The sequence below is a fragment of the Saccopteryx leptura genome, chromosome 9 (genome assembly GCF_036850995.1).
Source record: "Saccopteryx leptura isolate mSacLep1 chromosome 9, mSacLep1_pri_phased_curated, whole genome shotgun sequence".
In the NCBI taxonomy this organism is placed as follows: domain Eukaryota; kingdom Metazoa; phylum Chordata; class Mammalia; order Chiroptera; family Emballonuridae; genus Saccopteryx; species Saccopteryx leptura.
The window spans coordinates 88993003-89013104 of NC_089511.1; the positions used below are offsets into that span (position 1 = coordinate 88993003).

Here is a 20102-nt window from a genome sequence, read left to right on the forward strand (position 1 = left end):
TAGCCAAAAGCAGGCCCATAGTTCCCATTGAAATACTGGTCAGTTTGTTGATTTAAATTTACTTGTTTTTTATTTTAAATACTGTATTCCCGTTTTGTTTTTTTACTTTAAAATAAGATATGTGCAGTGGGATTTGTTCATAGTTTTTTTTATAGTCCAGCCCTCCAACAGTCTGAGGGACAGTGAACTGGCCCCTGTGTAAAAAGTTTGGGGACCCCTGCTCTAAAGTGATGACCTTCCTTGCCTTCTCTGGCTTCTGGTGATTGCCAGCAGTCTGTGATGTTCCTCAGGCTGGAGACAACACTCCTGTCTTTGTCTCTGTTATCACGTGGCTTCCCCTGTGTGTCTGTGTCCAGTTTTCCTCTTATAAAAGACACCAATCATTGAACCACCACCCACCGTAACCTAGTATGACCTCTGTGAATTTGATCACATCTACAGAGACTCTGCTTCCAAATAAGGTAACATTTATAGGTACCAGATGGTGGACAGAAACTTAGGGGACATATTCAACCCAGCACTTCTGACCTTTTTTCTTAAGGGAGAGAGGGAAGGGAGGGTGCCAGCCAGCATTACGGAGCTGCTGTCCAGGAGCCGACTGAAAAGGCAGCATGGGAGGTGTGGTGGGTACATGGAGTTGGCGAGTTAGGACATTTGGCTTATTAGTTGAACATTTTTAATTGTATTTTAATGTGTCTACTTTTCAGTTTAAAATTGAGAGTCTTTTCCTCGTTCCTTCTTTTTAGTTTTTCATGCTCAGAGAATCATGTAGATAACACTCCCCCAGTTTGTTATATGCTATGATTTTCTTAGTTATATGTGTAAATGGCAGAAATAAAAGTTGGGAACACATTCAAGAGATTTTGTTGGGCAGATTTACTGTTTATTGTTTGTGCATGATCCCAGAGTTATTCTCATGATCCTGACTGAGCATTTATTACCCTTTTTGGCCATCTCTGATAACTGACCTTTTTAACTTGTTAACTGAACAGGTTTTATAGCAGCAGACATTAAAGGTACAGGCTCCTGGACTCAGCTCTATTTGATTACTGATTACCATGAAAATGGATCTCTCTATGACTTCCTGAAATGTGCTACACTAGACACCAGAGCCCTCCTCAAGTTGGCTTACTCTGCTGCCTGTGGTCTGTGCCATCTACACACAGAAATTTATGGCACCCAAGGAAAGCCTGCAATTGCTCATCGAGACTTAAAGAGCAAAAACATCCTCATTAAGAAAAATGGAAGTTGTTGTATTGCTGACCTGGGCCTTGCTGTTAAATTCAATAGGTAAGTAGTTCTTTGCCTATTGTTTTGAAATTATATTAATCGCCAAAAGATATTTGCATGTTTATATTGAGGACAGTGGAAAAGATCAACAAAATTGACAAACCCTTGGCAAGACTCACCAAGGAAAAAAGAGAAAGGACTCATATAAACAAAATCCAAAATGAAAGAGGAGAAATCACCACAGACATCATAGATATACAAAGAATGTGTTTGTGCTTATGTAACATAAACATATAATTGAGGTATTTGTTTTGTTTACAAAAGCTGCGTTCTATTCTACATAATTTTTGCTTTTCTGTTTTTTATTGTCTTAGATATCCTTCTGTGTCAGTTTATGTAGGTCTACTTCATTCTTTTTAATAGTGTTGATGCCATTTTCCAAAATATGGATGTACTATGATTTATTTCATGACCCAACTCATGGGCATTAAAGTTGCCCATGGCATATCTCTATTTAAAAACAATGCTTTAGCCTGACCTGTGGTGGTGCAGTAGATAAAGCATCGACCTGGAACACTGAGGTCACTGGTTCAAATGCCTGGGCTTGCCCAATCAGGGCACATACAGGAAGCAACTACTACAAGTTGAAGCTTCCCGCTTCTCTGCCTCCCACAAAAATCAGTAAATAAAATAAAAACATAAAAATAATGCTTTAATGAACATTGTATTTTATCATTCTATGTTAATCCTTGAGTACTTAATGTAAGTACTTGTTTGTGATGGAGTCCTAGAGGGGGCTAGAGCGAGGGTGTGCACATATGACATGGAGGGACATCACAGTTTCCCTTCAGAGAGCATGCGTCAGTTCACTGTATAAATGGTATGCCATTTCTCCATTTTAAATGTTTTTAATAGTTTTAAACAATTAGAATTATAATACATATTTTTAGGAAACTATGGAAACCACTTTAATGTTATAACTATAGAAATCAGCAGCCATTTCACATTTTAGAATTCATTTCAGGCCATAAGATAAAAGTACTAGTCCATAATAAACATTAGGAAATTAAAACTTCTTTCATGGTTGTTACAGTGATTGAATCTTTGTTTGTTTTGTTTTCTGGTAATTTTGACAGAGAGAGGGACAGATAGGGACAGACAGACTGTAGGGGAGAGAGATGAGAAGCATCAATTCTTTCTGTGGCACCTTAGTTATTCATTCCTTGCTTTCTCATATGTGCCTTGACCGGGGGGCTCCAGAAGAGTGAGTGACCCCACACTCAAACCAGCGACCTTGGGCTCAAGCCAGCAATCTTGCACGCAAGCTGGCAACTTTGAGTTTTTTGTTATTGTTGTTTTACAGAGACAGAGAGAGAGTCAGAGAAAGGGATAGATAGGGACAGACAGATAGGAACGGAGAGAGATGAGAAGCATCAATCATCAGTTTTTCATTGCAACACCGTAGTTGTTCATTGATTGCTTTCTCGTATGTGCCCTGACCGTGGGGCTACAGCAGACTGAGTAACCCCTTGGTTGGGCCAGGGACCTTGGGTCTAAGCCGGTGAGCTTTGCTCAAGCCAGATGAGCCCGCGCTCAAACTGCGACCTCGGGGTCTCGAACCTGGGTCCTCAGCATCCCAGTCCAGTGCTCTATCTACTGTGCCACCACCTGGTCAGGAAACCTTGGGGTTTTGAACCTGGGTCCTCTATATCCCAGTCTGACACTCTATCCACTGCACCACTGCCTGGTCATGCTGTTTTTTGGGGTTTTTTTAATTCTTATAGTATTGATTGGCTTAAATATTCACTAGATGCTATATAAGAAAATATATATTAATCTCTACTTCAGAGTAAGTTTCTAGAACTGCTAGAACTGGGGGCCTAAGAAACAAAGCATTCCTGTCTTTGAACTCTAATGTTTATTCCACAAATTGAAAAACCAATAAACATCATTTATTGTCAGGATGATTATGTAAACATCACTTACAATAGAACAGAGTTGGTTGGACCTGTAAATAAGAAAATGTAACTTTCACATGGTAATGATAAAAGCACATAATTCCTCTCGATTTATTTTTCATTCTCTTGTTTTAGAACGTAATTCTACTATGTTTTCTTATATTCAGTATTGTCCCCTTTTTCTGAAAGACACCAAACTTATTTGGTGACAAAACCTGACCTGAACTCATGCAAGGCCTCTGTTGTCTTTACCTAGCTTGACAGGATATTCATACTTCGTTTTTCAGTGCAGACCTAGTAATAAGTTTGGTTATGAGTGCTATTCTAATAGAGAAGTTACATAATATGTAATATATATTTAAAGAGTATATTGGGCAAGTGACGTCAGAGAAATGGCGCCGTGAGGAGCACTACCGACAAATCTCAAAATTGCAACAAGTTTATCAACCAGAGACAGAAAAATCTATCCTTGGAGCATCCGGGAGTTCCACACACTGAAGGCAAAGTGCTATCAACAAGACCATCCTCAGAATCCATTAAGAAAAAGGAAATCAAATATCATGGATACAAAAGATAGAGAAGTAACACAGATAGATGTGGAAAATCTATGGAGAAAAAATTTAATATATTGGAAACCTTGGAGCTTAATGACAGAGAATTTAAAATAGAAATACTAAAAATACTCAGAGATATACAAGAAAACACAGAAAGGCAATTTAGGGAGCTCAGAAAACAACTCAACAAACACAAAGAATATATTAGCAAGGAAATTGAAACTATAAAAACAAATCAAACAGAGATGAAGAACTCAATTCATGAACTGAAAAACGAGGTAACAAGCTTAGCTAATAGAACAGGCCAGATAGAAGGTAGGATTAGTGACATAGAAGACAAGCAACTTCAGGCACAACAGAGAGAAGAAGAGAGAGACTCAAAAATTTTAAAAAATGAGAAAGCCCTACAGGAATTGTCTGACTCCATCAAAAAGAATAACATAAGAATAATAGGTATATCAGAGGGAGAAGAGAGAGAAAATGGAATGGAGAATATATTCAAACAAATAATAGATGAGAACTTCCCAAGCCTGTGGAAAGAACTAAAGCCTCAAATTCAAGAAGCAAACAGAACACCGAGTTTTCTTAACCACAACAAACCTACTCCAAGGCACATCATAATGAAAATGGCACAAACCAACAACAAAGAAAAAATTCTCAAGGCACCCAGGGAAAAGAAAAATACAACATATAAAGGAAGGCCTATTAGATTATCATCAGATTTTTCAGAAGAAACTCGACAAGCTAGAAGAGAGTGGATCCCAAATATTTAAAGCCCTGAAAGAGAGGAACTTTCAGCCAAGAATACTAGACCCATCAAAGATATCCTTCAAGTACAAAGGAGAAATAAAAATATTCACAAATACAGAAAAGATGAGGAAATTTATCATCAGAAAACCCCCACTCCAGGAAATACTAAAGGGGGTTTTCCATCCAGATCCAAAGAACAAAACAGAACAAAACCACAAGTAAAAGCTCCACCAAGAACACAATAAAACCAAACTTAAACTGTGACAACAAAAGCAAAAAAAAAAAAGGGGAGAGGACAGAGATTAACAGTAGCAAAGGACAATGAAGTGCAGAAACACTCACAAGATAGGGTACTACAGGGTACTACAATGAATATGGTAGGTACCCTTTTCATTACTTAATGGTAACCACCCTTGAAAAAACCACCACAGAAGCACATGACTTAGTATAAAAAAGGTAGCAACAGAGGAAAGAAGTATGGAATACAAACAAAAACAAAGGATAGAAAAACAAAAGAGAAGACTCAAACAAGATTCAAAACTAACAGAAAGCAATTTATAAAATGGCAATAGGGAATCCACAAGTGTCAATAATTACACTAAATGTAAATGGATTAAACTCACCAATAAAAAGACACAGAGTAGGCCCTGGCCGGTTTGTTCAACGGTAGAGCGTCGGCCTGGCGTGCGGGGAACCCGGGTTCGATCCCCGGCCAGGGCACATAGGAGAGGCGCCCATTTGCTTCTCCATCCCCACCCCCTCCTTCCTCTCTGTCTCTCTCTTCCCCTCCCGCAGCCAAGCTCCATTGGAGCAAGGATGGCCCGGGCACTGGGGATGGCTCCTTGGCCTCTGCCCCAGGTGCTAGAGTGGCTCTGGTTGCGACGGAGCGATGCCCCGGAGGGGCAGAGCATCGCCCCCTGGTGGGCAGAGCGTCGCCCCTGGTGGGTGTGCCGGGTGGATCCCGGTCGGGCACATGCGGGAGTCTGTCTGACTGTCTCGCCCCGTTTCCAGCTTCAGAAAAAAAGATACAAAAAAAAAAAAAAAAGACACAGAGTAGCAGAATGGATTAAAAAAGAAAATCCAACTGTATGCTGCCTACAAGAAACACATCTAAGCAACAAGGATAAAAACAAATTCAAAGTGAAAGGCTGGAAAACAATACTCCAAGCAAATAACATTCAAAAAAAAAGCAGGTGTAGCAATACTCATATCTAATAATGCTGACTACAAGACAGCAAAAGTACTCAGAGACAAAAATGGTCATTTCATAATGATTAAGGGGACACTGAATCAAGAAGACATAACAATCCTTAATATATATGCACCAAACCAAGGAGCACCAAAATATATAAGACAGCTACTTATTGACCTAAAAACAAAAACTGACAAAAATACAAACATACTTGGAGACCTCAATACACCGCTGACGACTATAGATCAGTCATCCAAACAGAGAATCAATAAAGATATATTGGCCTTAAACGAAACACTAGAGCACCTGGATATGATAGACATCTACAGGACATTTCATCCCAAAGTGACTGAGTATACTTTTTTCTCCAGTATACATGGATCATTCTCAAGAATTGACCATATGTTGGGCCACAAAAATAACATCAGCAAATTCAGAAAAATTGAAATTGTACCAAGCATATTTTCTGATCATAAAGCCTTGAAACTAGAATTCAACAGCAAAAAAGAGGAAAAACCCCACAAAAATGTGGAAACTAAACAACATACTTTTAAAAAAATGAATGGGTCAGCCTGACCTGTGGTGGCGCAGTGGATAAAGCGTTGACCTGGAAATGCTGAGGGTGCCGGTTCGAAACCCTGGGCTTGCCTGGTCAAGGGACATATGGGAGTTGATGCTTCCAACTCCTGCCCCCTTCTCTCTCTCTGTCTCTCTTCTCTCTCCCTCTGTCTCTCCCTCTCCTCTCTAAAATGAACAAATAAATAAAAATGTAAAAAAAAAAAAAAAAAAATGAATGGGTCAAAGAAGAAATAAACGCAGAGACCAAAAGATATATACAGACAAATGAAAATGACAGTATGACATATCAGAATCTCTGGGATGCAGCAAAAACAGTAATAAGAGGGAAGTTCATATCACTTCAGGCCTATATGAACAAACAAGAGAGAGCCCAAGTGAACCACTTAACTTCACACCTTAAGGAACTAGAAAAAGAAGAACAAAGACAACCCAAAACCAGCTGAAGAAAGGAAATAATAAAAATCAGAACAGAAATAAATGAAATAGAGAACAGAAAAACTATAGAAAAAATTAATAAAACAAGGAGCTGGTTCTTTGAAAAGATCAACAAAATTGACAAACCCTTGACAAGACTCACCAAGGAAATAAGAGAAAGGACTCATATAAACAAAATCCAAAATGAAAGAGGAGAAATCACCACAGACATCATAGATATACAAAGAATTATGGTAGAATACTACGAAAAACTATATGCCACCAAATTCAGCAATCTAGAAGAAATGGATAAATTCCTAGAACAATACAACCTTCCTAGACTGAGTCATGAAGAAGCAGAAAGCCTAAACAGACCGATTAGCAGGGAGGAAATATAAAAAACTATTAAGAACCTCCCCCAAAATAAAAGTCCAGGCCCAGACGGTTATACTAGCGAATTCTATCAAACATTCAAAGAAGACTTGGTTCCTATTCTACTCAAAGTCTTCCAAAAAATTGAAGAAGAAGCAATACTTCCAAACACATTTTATGAGGCCAACATAACCCTCATACCGAAACCTGGCAAGGACAGCACAAAAAAAAGAACTACACACCAATATCTCTAATGAATACAGATGCTAAAATACTAAACAAAATACTGGCAAATCAAGTACAACAACATATTAAAAAAATAATACATCATGATCAAGTGGGATTCATCCCAGAATCTCAAGGATGGTTCAACATACATAAAACGGTTAATGTAATACACCATATCAACAAAACAAAGAACAAAAATCACATGATCTTCTCAACAGATGCAGAAAAGGCATTCGATAAAATACAACACAACTTTATGTTTAAGACACTCAACAAAATGGGTATAGAAGGAAAATATCTCAACATGATAAAGGCCATATATGATAAACCATCAGCCAACATCATATTAAATGGCATAAAACTGAGGACTTTCCACCTTAAATCAGGAACAAGACAGGGTTGTCCACTCTCTCCACTCTTATTTAACATGGTACTAGAAGTTCTGGCCAGAGCAATCAGACAAGAGAAAGAAATAATGCATCCATATTGGAAAAGAAGAAGGTATCACCTTTTGCAGATGATATGATCCTAAACATCGAAAACCCCAAAGACTCCACAGAAAGATTACTAGAAACAATAAACCAATACAGTAAGGTCGCAGGATACAAAATTAACATACAAAAGTCCATAGCCTTTCTATATGCCAACAATGAAATATTAGAAAACGAACTCAAAAAAATAATCCCCTTCACGATTGCAACAACAACAACAAAATACCTAGGAACAAACATAACAAAGAATGTAAAGGACCTATATAACGAAAACTACAAAGCATTGTTAAGGGAAATCGAAAAAGATACAGCGAGATGGAAAAATATTCCTTGTTCGTGGATAGGAAGAATAAATATAATCAAAATGGCCATATTACCCAAAGCAATCTATAAATTTAATGCAATTCCCATCAAAATTTCTATGACATTCTTTAAAGAAATGGAACAAAAAATCATCAGATTTATATGGAACTATAAAAAACCCCAATTAGCCAAAGCAATCCTAAGGGAAAAGAATGAAGCTGGGGGCATTACAATACCTGACTTCAAACTATATTATAGGGCCACAACAATCAAAACTGCATGGTATTGGCAGAAAAATAGACACTCAGACCAATGAAACAGAATAGAAAGTCCAGAAATGAAACCATATATATATGGTCAAATAATTTTGGATAAAGGGGCCAACAACCCACAATGGAGAAAAGCAAGCCTCTTCAACAAATGGTGCTGGGAAAACTGGAAAGCCACATGCAAAAGAATGAAACTCGACTACAGCTTGTCCCCTTGTACGAAAATTAATTCAAAATGGATCAAAGACCTCAATATAAGACCTGAAACAATAAAGTACATAGAAGAAGACATAGGTACTAAACTCATGGACCTGGGTTTTAAAGAGCATTTTATGAATTTGACTCCAAAGGCAAGAGAAGTGAAGGCAAAGATAAATGAATGGGACTACATCAGACTAAAAAGTTTTTGCTCAGCAAGAGAAACTGACAAGAAAATAAACAGACGGCCAACTAAATGGGAAATGATATTTTCAAACAACAGCTCAGATAAGGGCCTAATATCCAAAATTTACAAAGAACTCATAAAACTCAACAACAAACAATCCAATAAAAAATGGGAAGAGGACATGAACAGACACTTCTCCCAGGAAGAAATACAAATGGCCAACAGATATATGAAAAGATGCTCATTTTCATTAGTTATTAGAGAAATGCAAAGCAAAACTACAATGAGATACCACCTCACACCTGTTAGATTAGCTATTATCAACAAGACAGGTAATAGCAAATGTTGGAGAGGCTGTGGAGAAAAAGGAACCCTCATCCACTGTTGGTGGGACTGTAAAGTAGTGCAACCATTACAGAAGAAAGTATGGCGGTTCTTCAAAAAACTGAAAATAGAACTACCTTATGACCCAGCAATCCCTCTACTGGTATATACCCCAAAAACTCAGAAACATTGATACGTAAAGACACATGCAGCCCTAAGTTCATTGCAGCATTGTTCACAGTGGCCAAGACATGGAAACAACCAAAAAGCCCTTCAATAGAAGACTGGATAAAGAAGATGTGGCACATACACACTATGGAATACTGCTCAGCCATAAGAAATGATGACATTGGCCTGACCTGTGGTGGTGCAGTGGATAAAGTGTCGACCTGGAAATGCTGAGGTCACCGGTTCGAAACCCTGGGCTTGCCTGGTCAAGGCACATATGGGAGTTGATGCTTCCAGCTCCTTCCCACTTTCTCTCTCTGTCTCTCTCTCCCTCTCTGTCTCTCTCCCTTTCTCTTTCCTCTCTAAAATGAATTTAAAAAATGAATAAAATTTTAAAAAAGAAAAAAAAAAAGAAATGACATCAGATCATTTACAAAATGGTGGGATCTTGATAACACTATACGGAGTGAAATAACTAAATCAGAAAAAAACAAGAACTACATGATTCCATACATTGGTGGGACATAAAAACGAGACTAAGAGACATGGACAAGAGTGTGGTGGTTACCAGGGGTGGGGGGGAGGGGGGTGTGGGAGGGAAGGAGTGAGAGGGGAAGAGGGAGGGGTTGGGGCACAAAGAAAACTAGATAGAAGGTGACAGAGGACAATCTAACTTTGGGTGATGGGTATGCAACATAATTGAATGACAAGAAAACCTGGACATGTTTTCTTTGAATATATGTATCCTGATTTATTGATGTCACCCCATCAACATTAATAAAAATTTACTTATAAAAAAAAAGTATATTACTCTTTTAAAATATGAAAGATGCTAAATTTAAAATACATCTGGCCCCAATGATTTCTGATAAAAGTATAGAAATTATAGATCGATAGATAGATAGATAGATTTGTGTGGTGTGTGTGTGTGTAGAGAGAGAGAGACTGACTTTTACAAAATATAACAAAAATGTAAGAAAAACTTTGTTCTTAACCATCAACCTGGACATTATCTATCTTCTGTTTCAGCGACACAAATGAAGTTGATGTGCCCTTGAATACCAGGGTGGGTACCAAGCGGTACATGGCTCCAGAGGTGCTGGATGAGAGCCTGAATAAAAACCACTTCCAGCCCTACATCATGGCAGACATCTACAGCTTTGGCCTCATCATTTGGGAAATGGCTCGACGTTGTATCACAGGAGGTAGGAGTTCAGGGAGTGTGTTTCTGGTTGTCTTCACATCCTCATCATTGAGAATATAACAGCTCCTACTACGTAATTTAGTTGTTAAGGATCCTATAGACCAGTGTAACACTGGTCCCAGACCTGTCCTCCAGAAATTTCGTGTCGTTCCACAAGAGAATTAATCACCCTGATATTGTATGAAGATTATAGACTCTGTGATCTTAGTTGAATTCACTTATGCTCAGGGTGATTTCTGCCTTTGCAGTCCCTGAAATAATTCTATTTTCACTGGTCCCCAAGTGTAAAGAGGTTGAAAAGCACTGCCCTAGACCACTCCTAGATTCTGTGATTTCACTAGAAGAGACTCACAGAACTCAGCATATATTGTCTTCACAGCTGAAATTTATTATTATAGTGAAAGGATAGAAAGCAAAATCAGCAAAGGGAAAAGGTACAAGGGGCAAAGTTCAGAGGAAATCGTACACAGGTGTCCAATATCCTCTTCTAGCGAAGTCTCAAAGGAGGCACTTAATTCCACCAATGTGTTGTGCTAGTGTGTGAAATATGGTCATCCAGGGAAGTTACTAGCTAGCCACATAGGCACCCTCTGCCTAGAGTGTACCAAAATGCCAGACTCTTAGAAAGAAAGCAGGTGTTCAGCATAAACCATGTCTGTGCACATAGTCTAGGCACAGTGAGCCATTATCATCATTTAGGGAGTTGCTTACCAGGCAAGTTCCCAGACACCAGCCAAGGGCCAGCCCTTTAGGTAGGCCTTTAAGGAGAGCAGTCTCGGTCTCTTTTCTGCATGCCTTGCTGTCTTTTTACTACATTTGTTAATAGGAACAATTATAGAAATAAATTAGATTAAAATTTAGGGTGAGTTTTTACCTTGCTTTTTTTTTTTTTTGCATATTGGTATGTCCACAGCTGTGATGGGGACCCTGATAGACTTGGGAAAATATTAGACATTAAAGAGAGAGAGAGAACCGCATGCATTTACTATTAAAAGTGAATCATCTACTCTAATTTTTTCTTCTTTATGTGGGAATTGGTTTTGCTCCCATAGTAAGAGAGGCTGTGTAGACTGTTATGTGTTGTCTAGTCCCCGCTTGTGTGCCCACTCTGTTTTCTCCCTGCAGGGATAGTAGAAGAGTACCAGTTGCCATATTACAACATGGTACCCAATGATCCATCCTTTGAAGATATGCGTGAGATCGTGTGTGTCAAACGTTTGCGGCCAATTGTGTCTAATCGATGGAACAGTGACGAAGTAAGTGAAACTCAGTCCCAAGGAAGAGATCTGTGAGTGTTGCCAAAGACTTTACCTGCTCATGGCATTCTGCTTACTTTTCAGTGTCTACGAGCAGTTTTGAAGCTAATGTCAGAATGCTGGGCCCACAATCCAGCCTCCAGACTTACAGCTCTGAGGATCAAGAAGACACTTGCCAAGATGGTTGAATCCCAGGATGTAAAGATTTGACAGTTCAGCGATCGTGAGGAGAAATTCTGGACTACAGAACTATTTTCACCCAAGGAATGGGTGAAGTTCAAGTAGAATAAGGATGCTAACGTGGCTCTCAGACTCCTTCTTCACTACACCTTCACAGGCTGCTAATGATAGTAAACCTTTCAGTACTCTGTAGAATATAAGCTGAGAACTTCTAAAAACTTCGTTCTTTATATATGGACAGCTTTACTTAAAGTGTGGTTTTTGATGCCTTTTTTAAATTGGGTTTTTATGAACTGCATCAAGACTCCAATTCTGATTACTAAGTCTCCAATCAGACTCTGGGTACGGAATTACCTGTTCATGAATTGGTGCTTTCTGTGAAAGCCTTAAGAAGATAAATGAATTAAGCAAAGATGGAGAAATAATACCCTTGCCTTCTACCTGAGAAAACTTAATCTTTATTCTACCTTTATAAACAGCCTATGGACAATAATCTGGGATACTGCTTAGTTTATGATAGGTGGTTGGTCATGCCTTGATAATTGTGTGTGTATGTACACACACACACACACACACACACACACACACCACAATTTCTCTGCTGCCATTTGAATTAGAAGAAAATATAATTTATTAATACACAGGAAGATATTAGTGGCTGTTGGTTTTGTGCTTTAACAATGCATGATCTGACCAAGATTCACCAGTCACATAAAAGCCATTTACCTTGAAAGTGAGCTAGCTTTCCACTACCTTTATTTTTTCACATAAAAGTTGATATAAAGGCCAAAAGAAGTTTGAAGTGCCTGGAAATTTTGACAGTTTTCCTCCCACCACCATCTTCCCTTTTCTTTTTTTTTTTTTTGTAATTATTATTAGTTTTGTCATAGAAAGCATCATATCCAAAGTTGGAGCTTCCAATGCCATGAACCTTGTAAAGAAAACACTTCTTATTGAAGTGCATTAGTAATTACTGCATTTGATAGTGATGTTAAGTGCCTATAACCATGTTCTGTATTCTTTATTCTCAGTAACTTTAAAAGGGAAGTTATTTATATTTTGTGTGTAATGTGCTTTATTTGAAAATCACCTGCTTATTTTACAGCCATATTTTATATGTGTACATATATTCATTCATACTGTAGAAACCAGCTCACATGTACCTCACATCCCATCCTTAAGGGAAGAAAAAATAAAAGGTTATCAGAAGAAAGCGTTATAAAGTAGAACCACATATGAATGTTTAGAACTAATGCATTCAAAGTACTAAACCTAAGAGTTTGGGAACTTGAGGCACAGACTTTATTAAGATACTATCTCAGTTTTCCTTAGGATCCTTTAATTAGAAATTTTTATTTCAGAGCTGATACAAATTTATCAACAACTGTTTTAGACAGTTAAATCATTTGAGATTTTTATTTTTATGATTTCTGTCCCATAACTTGTGAAAACAATGAAAGTCAGGCACAAAAGTTGAGTATTTAGTCAGTACCTATGTCTACACTGTCTAGCTGTTATTCAAGAAAGTGCTACAGATGTTATGGATGCCTTATTCCAAGGAATAATTCTGATTTACTTAATTGTATGCTTCTGTAATGCCTTTTAAATATCAATGTCTTAATTCTGGGGGGAATAAAACCTCATAGGCACACAGAGTGAGACAGTGTTCTTTGAACATAGCATAAAATAAATGTGATTATATAACAACATGGTCATAATAACACTAAGGGGGGAATCAGAGCATGAATCCATTCATTACAGAAAATTTGACACTTCAGGATGGAACTAATATATTTGTACATCAGATTTTACAAATTTAAAAGTTGGCTCTAACAATTTTGACTAAATTTAATAATTTTTATCTAAGGTAATTAAGTTTGAAATGTTCATCGAGATAACTAAATTACATATTGGTAATAGCCAGTAACTTGCTCTTTCAGAATGTTTTCACCATCTCTTATAGTGACAGTTATAGATATTTTTATTATTGCCATGTAATTTAAGAATACTTATGAGCTCTGATCTACTTAGGCTAAAGTTAATCTTGATTTATTTTTTTATTTGATAAACTATAAATCTTCAAAGTCATTTATCATCTTAATAATAAAGAAAATATGTTAGAAAAGGCAAGCTCTATCTTTAAAAAGTTAAAATAGTATGTGGAAGCAAAGCATTACAGATAACATATAAAGCCCATATAATGATTTTTAAATGAAATTACTCTATTAAAAGTGATATCAAGAGTCAATGTTAGAGACTTTTTCAGTATAAACTATAACATGGTTTTTTAAAAGGAAATGATGACATTTGAAATCCTAAAGTCTATAAAAAGTTGCATGAAACTTCTCTTCTTATTTTTACTCTTAAATGTCTAAGTTCAGCCAGTAAGTGAAATATTAAGAGTAAGAGGAGGAAGTATTATCCAGTACCCTAGTTAATTTGTAAAAAACTCTGGAAACCATAATTTGGTCTCATAATTTAGCATTTTAAAAATGTGTGGCTTCTGTTTGTCATCCCTTTAAATAATTAAAACAAAATCAAAACCCCAAAGGTACCAGAATATAACAAAAGTTAACCCTCAAAGAAAATGCTTCTTATGAATTATTTTTATGCTGGTAAATATGCCTAGAATTAGGGCACATTAGAATTGGCTTCAGTGTATTTATCCTAAGCTTGCCCGGTGCTGTCCTACTGAACAAGGTTCTGAAATACAAAATTGGAATCAGTTCTCTGGAAATACTTTCACAAAAGATATTTCAATCAACATATCATGTTGCCCTTCCAATGTCCAGAAGTACTTGTAAACTTAGAAAGTGACTTACAGTTTTTGAAAACTATACATATTTTTCTAGAATGTGCCAGATTTGTTATTTACTCAAAAAAGGGCAAGTCCCCCCCCCCCGATTTTTTGCTTCTGTTGAAAACAAAAATGCAATACAATTTTTAAAGAATCATTTGTCTAAGTTGGCCCATGATGAAATTTGATATCAAATAATTTATTCCAGGGATAAGTCACTTATATTTCTTTTTAAATATGTGGTTTTGAAATGTTTGTAAACATCTAAAATAATTTCAACAGCAGAAATACTAATTTTTTTAAAAAAGGATGGTTGCTGCTCTTGTCCTGTTTAAAAGTGGTAATATTTATTATTTGCTTGTGTTAAAATAATAATGTAGCAGTTCATTTTCTGGCCTCAGTGCTGTTAGGAGAGTCACAGTGAAAACTGCAGACAACAGAGGTTCATAGAAGCAAATTAAATGGAGGGCAGCGTCCAGGGAAGCCACCTGCAGCGGTCGCCCACAGGAGAGCATGCGAACACTGCTTCTGCAAGGGATTAAATGTATTGTAATTTTGGATTGTGCTCTGCACTATGCTTTCAGTGGAATTATTTAAGCCCTTTTAGGGACTGTAGTCCCTGCCCATTTAAAAACTAAAATGTATTATATATTGTATAAAATGAAAATACCATTATAGCTTATCTAGGGAAGTTGTATATAGACATTGACAGAAGGGTTAAACGTTCTATTATGCAATTGTACAACAACACCAAAAATACAGCTTCATCTTTGCTATGTAACACACTTAATGTATTTTGTACAGCATCTAGCTTAAAGGGGCCTTATTCAGTTTACCATTAATTGCTTTGTTCTAGATATAGATTACATCCAATGTATCATTTTTAAGTAAATAACCTTATTTTAGTATACTTTAGTGATGTGTTTTGTGATGCTCGCACTGTGTTATTAGAATACATATCTGTGAGACTCTATAAAAAAGTCATTGAGTGAGCATACACATGTCCCTGAGGTTAGCACTGCAGGGACCTGAACCCCAGAACCAAGCGATCATGGGGCAAGGTAAGTGACCACACACACACACACACACACCTTTCCTTTGTGTTGACAGAGAAGCCATAAACCTGTTATAATAAAGGTGGCTTTTCTTTTCAAAAATTCTTTTTCTAGTTCTAAAAATATGTACTTCTTGCAGAACTCTTGGAAAACATAGAAAAGAATAAAAAAGCAAAATCATTCAAAAATTCTATTGCCAGATGTTACCATTATTTACATCTGAATGTTTCTTTTCCATCTGTTTCTGCTGCATTTTTCTATAATATTAAGATCATAATATGTCACTATGTAGACAGTGAAAGCATAATTTTAAAAAAATATGTAATCCATCAAGCATATGTAATAATTTATTTTTTAATTCCTGATGGGATATTTGGGTCATCTTCCATTGTTTTAGAAAATGTAGTCGATGCATTGAACATCATTATACATAAATCTTTGTTTATTTACTTACTTTACCTTTCTTAAAATGGGCTAGTAAATATGAACTTTTTAAAAGTTTGGTTAAGATTGGGGGGGATCTAAAGCTCTTAACAAGTAATGCTACCCAGAGGATTTCTCATTCACACCCCCACTCGCAGTGTAATAGTGTTCTCTACCTGGGCAGGGAGGTTCTTCCACGTCTCTGCTCTTCCAGCCAGCTTAGTGCCAGGCCTTGGTCCTGTGACTGGCTCCTTTACTTAGTGTGATGGTCCCTCCGGCCACGGCAGACCTGCGACAGCTCACCCCGCAGGGAGGCAAGGGCAGCTCTCCGGGAGCGCAGCCAGACCCCTCTGTCAGAACGCTGGCGCTGTGTCCTCTAAGTGCAGTCGGTCAGGGTGCCTGGTGCTGCCTTTCTTAGGGAGTTGAACCTGTTAAATCATAAAAGTGTGGGGACTAGTTGATGTCTCCCCCACAAAAAAGCTTTTGGGGGGAAGCCTGTACAGATTCCACATGGGAACCCCATTCGGTGTCAGAGGAGACGGTTTCCTGAGACAGTACAGCTTGGTGAAGTCGGGTCTCTGGGCTTCGTCAATGCTGCCTGGCTTTCCTTCCATGTAAAAACATACAAGGCCGACCCCAAAACTGGATAAATATATTCATTTTTCCTTCCTAGTGTAATTGGTCAGTTGAAAGAGTATGTTTTTTGAATGTATTATGTTGGCATGGAAGAGTGTTTTCAAGGTATCTTTACTACTATTTTAGTAGTAGTACTACAGTGACAAAGAAATGAAGACACTCTCTTCAGAGTTGTCTGACCCTTGTTGGGAGTTTCAGTCAAACACTAATTTAGTTCAGTCTGCATTCATTTACAGAAATACTTATCTGCCTGTTGCTGGTGCATGGACATCTCTGGCACTTGACACTGTTCAGTCAGCTGACATTCCCACAAAGCTTTATGTCAGCCCCTGGAGCAGGTACAGCCCTGAAGAGATGGTTGTGGCCCACTGAAGGGGGCCAGCCGGTGGTGTCGGCAGAGACCACCTAATGGCAATGGCACTGTTCTAGCCGTGGCAGTTAAATTCTGTGAGCTCAAGGCACAAGCAGAAATGGGCAGGTAGCCTGAGGCTGGGAGTCAGGGGGAGGAGACTTGGTTCAAGTGCATAGGTGCATACAAAAAATATTTCAGATAAAGGCAGAGACTAGGGATGAAAGGTTAATCCAGAATTACCCTTTCAGGTGATGATTCTCATATTTAGATGGAATATGCATGGCCTACCTATTACTCCTCAGAACTTGACCTTCCTGGTCTTTGTCCAATTTCTTGCACTCTTGGAGTGTCACGTGTGCTTGGAAGACAAGATGGTGACTATATGCTCCAGTGCCCCCTTGTCCACTCAGAGCCTAAACTTTATACAAGGAACCTGAAACGTTGCCAATATGTAAAAGTCAATGTGACATGCTTATGTTGAAAATATTTTCAAGCTAAAGGGCCTTTTGTTTGTTTTTAGGGGAAAGCCATTTTTTAAAACAAATTTAGAATCAGGTTGCTGACTCAGGTTGGTGAACTCCATCTGTTGCTTTTCTGTTCCTCGGTTGTACTGCAATCCCAGTGAGTGGTGGAAAACAGGACAAGAAGAATGGGAAGGCTGTGGCAGAAAAGACCTGCACTGTGGTGGGAGGCATTTCGGCCGAGCACTTACAAAGCCGTGTTTATTAGGGTTCTGCCCTCATTCTTTGCTGGCATTTCAGCTGGAGAGGGACTGATTCTGAAGATATTCCAGGGTCATTCAGCACCAAGAAATGTGCACATCTAATTCAGTTTGTTTATTATTTATTTTTTTTTAGCACACAAGAGAGAGAAACAGGAAGGGAGAGAGAGAAGCATCAACTTGTTGTTGTGGCACCTTAGTTGTTCATTGATTGCTTTTTCATATGTATCTTGACTGGGGGGCTCCAGCAGACCAAATGACCCCTTGCTCAAGCCAATCACCTTGGACTCATGCCAGCAACCTTGGGCTTCAAGCCAGCAATCTTCGGGCTAAAGCCAGAGACCATGGGGTCATGTCTGATTCCACACTCAAGCCAGTGACCTTGGGTTTCGAAGCTGACTCCTCTGCATCCCAATCTGATGCTTGATCCACTGCACCACTGCCTGGTCATGCCTAATTGGGTTCTTTTTTATCTTTCCTTGCTTCTGGGAACTTTTCTTCCATTATTTCTTTATTTCTTCTCTTTTACTTTCCTCATTCTAGAACTACTAGTAATACTATCTCCTGGGTGTTTCTTCCAAATTTCCCAACATGTCTTATGTTACATCCTACCTTCTGCTTTTCAGCCCATCTAAGTTTTTTTTTTTATTTAAACATCCAAATTTTACTTTTAACTGTATTTTGAAATAATTTCCAACTTCCAGAAATGTTGCAAAATAGTATAAAAAATTATATTTACCCTTCACCGATTCATAACATTTTGCCACAATTGCTTTTTCATTCTGTGTGTGTGTGTGTGTACAAGAATTACAAAGGCTCTTTTACGAATCTGTGTTATACCAACATATATACACATCCTTTTTTTAAACTACTTGGAGTAAATTGCAGAGATTATGCTTCTGTCTCTAAAGACTTCAGGGATATTCTATGATGTAACTAATTATGTATAATTATCAAAAGCAAGAAAGGAAACACTACCATAATTATCTGCAACTGTCATCTCCAGCCCTGCTGAGGTTCTGCCAGATGTTCTAGCGAATCCCTGAGAGGACATTTTCTGTCCAGGTCTTGCATTTCTATGTCATGTCTCCTTATTCTCCTTCAGTTTGAAGCAGGTCTCCAGCTCTTACCTGTTATGATCATGGCATTTTCTAGAGTAAAAGTTTCTCAGGGCGTCCCATCAGGACACCATGGGGTGTGTCTCCTTACTGTCACTCTGGACTCATGGATTTTTATTTTATTCATTGGATTCATTTGTTCTGATGTTCAAAAGGACCCAGACTTGGCTACTGGCTGTTCATCACACTGGCTCCTGAGCTCTTCGGCTGTGTGCCTGTTAATTTTAAGCACTCCTTCTTAGCACAGTATGCTGTTCCAGGCTCATCTGCTACTTGCCCTGCCCCGGCCAGCCCTTCCTCAAAGGCTCTCTGGTTCCCTTTAGGGGAGATGATATTTAGAGACTAGGATCTGGGTGACAAATAACAAAGATTTATGTTTGCAATTTTCTGTTTTGTTTCTAGAGATTTATATATTTCTGACACTTTAGTGTGTTGCGTTTTGGATCTTGTTCATGATGCTAATTTCCCACAAATGATTGGAACTTGGAGTGCGCTGCTGAACTCCGTGTTAGTGGGTTCCTGCTCACCACAGCTCCATGTTCCTCTGATTCCCTTTTTATCAGGGAGTGGTAGGAAAGTAGCTGTTTGTTAGAGCAAATATCAGTAATTCTCCCTCTCTTCTTGCCTACTCAAGAGGCTCTCCCCCACACCATGACTCTACTTCCTCCACACTCCACAAGTCTCTCATAGTCAAGTCAGGTTTGGGGAAGATTCTTGATGGAGGAGGATGTGAGTTGGTGCTCAGGAGTTTTGGGTGTTTTCAGGGTCAAGATGGGGTATCAGGGGAGCTTCAGGGAGGGGAGGAAGAGATTTAAGAAACATTGTTTATAGACTGTATGGAAAGGCACCCTTTCTGTGCTGTATCTGAAATAAAGGTTGGGAGTTACTCTGAGATTATGTTGTGGTTTACAGCCCTGTTTCTGAATTGATTCCCTTGGGCCTTGATCTCAGTACGGTTACAAGTGTCTTCAGGGTGTGGGAGCATCCTGCCTCAGAGGGTCGGTAGCTGCCCCATCGTGGGACTCGGCATTGACCTTCACTGCTCTAACTCGAGGCCACGGCCACTACTACCCGCTGCTTAGCACAGATCAGGGGGGTGGGGCTGACTGCGCTGCTTCAGCTGCCCCCACTCATCCCCTCCAG

General features: G+C 38.5%; 1 protein-coding gene across 2 annotated transcripts in view; it reads left to right on the plus strand.

The window, feature by feature from the left end:
- Positions 1-15564, plus strand: part of BMPR1A (bone morphogenetic protein receptor type 1A) — a 201243-nt gene extending 185679 nt beyond the window's left edge. For both annotated transcript variants that reach the window (XM_066350274.1, XM_066350273.1), the window contains 4 exons: positions 993-1290; positions 10247-10422; positions 11547-11677; positions 11762-15564. In XM_066350274.1, coding sequence (XP_066206371.1) covers positions 993-1290; positions 10247-10422; positions 11547-11677; positions 11762-11887 — 731 coding nt within the window. In that variant the 3' untranslated portion in view covers positions 11888-15564. The remainder of the gene's footprint in view (positions 1-992; positions 1291-10246; positions 10423-11546; positions 11678-11761) is intronic.
- Positions 15565-20102: the final 4538 nt, after the last annotated feature.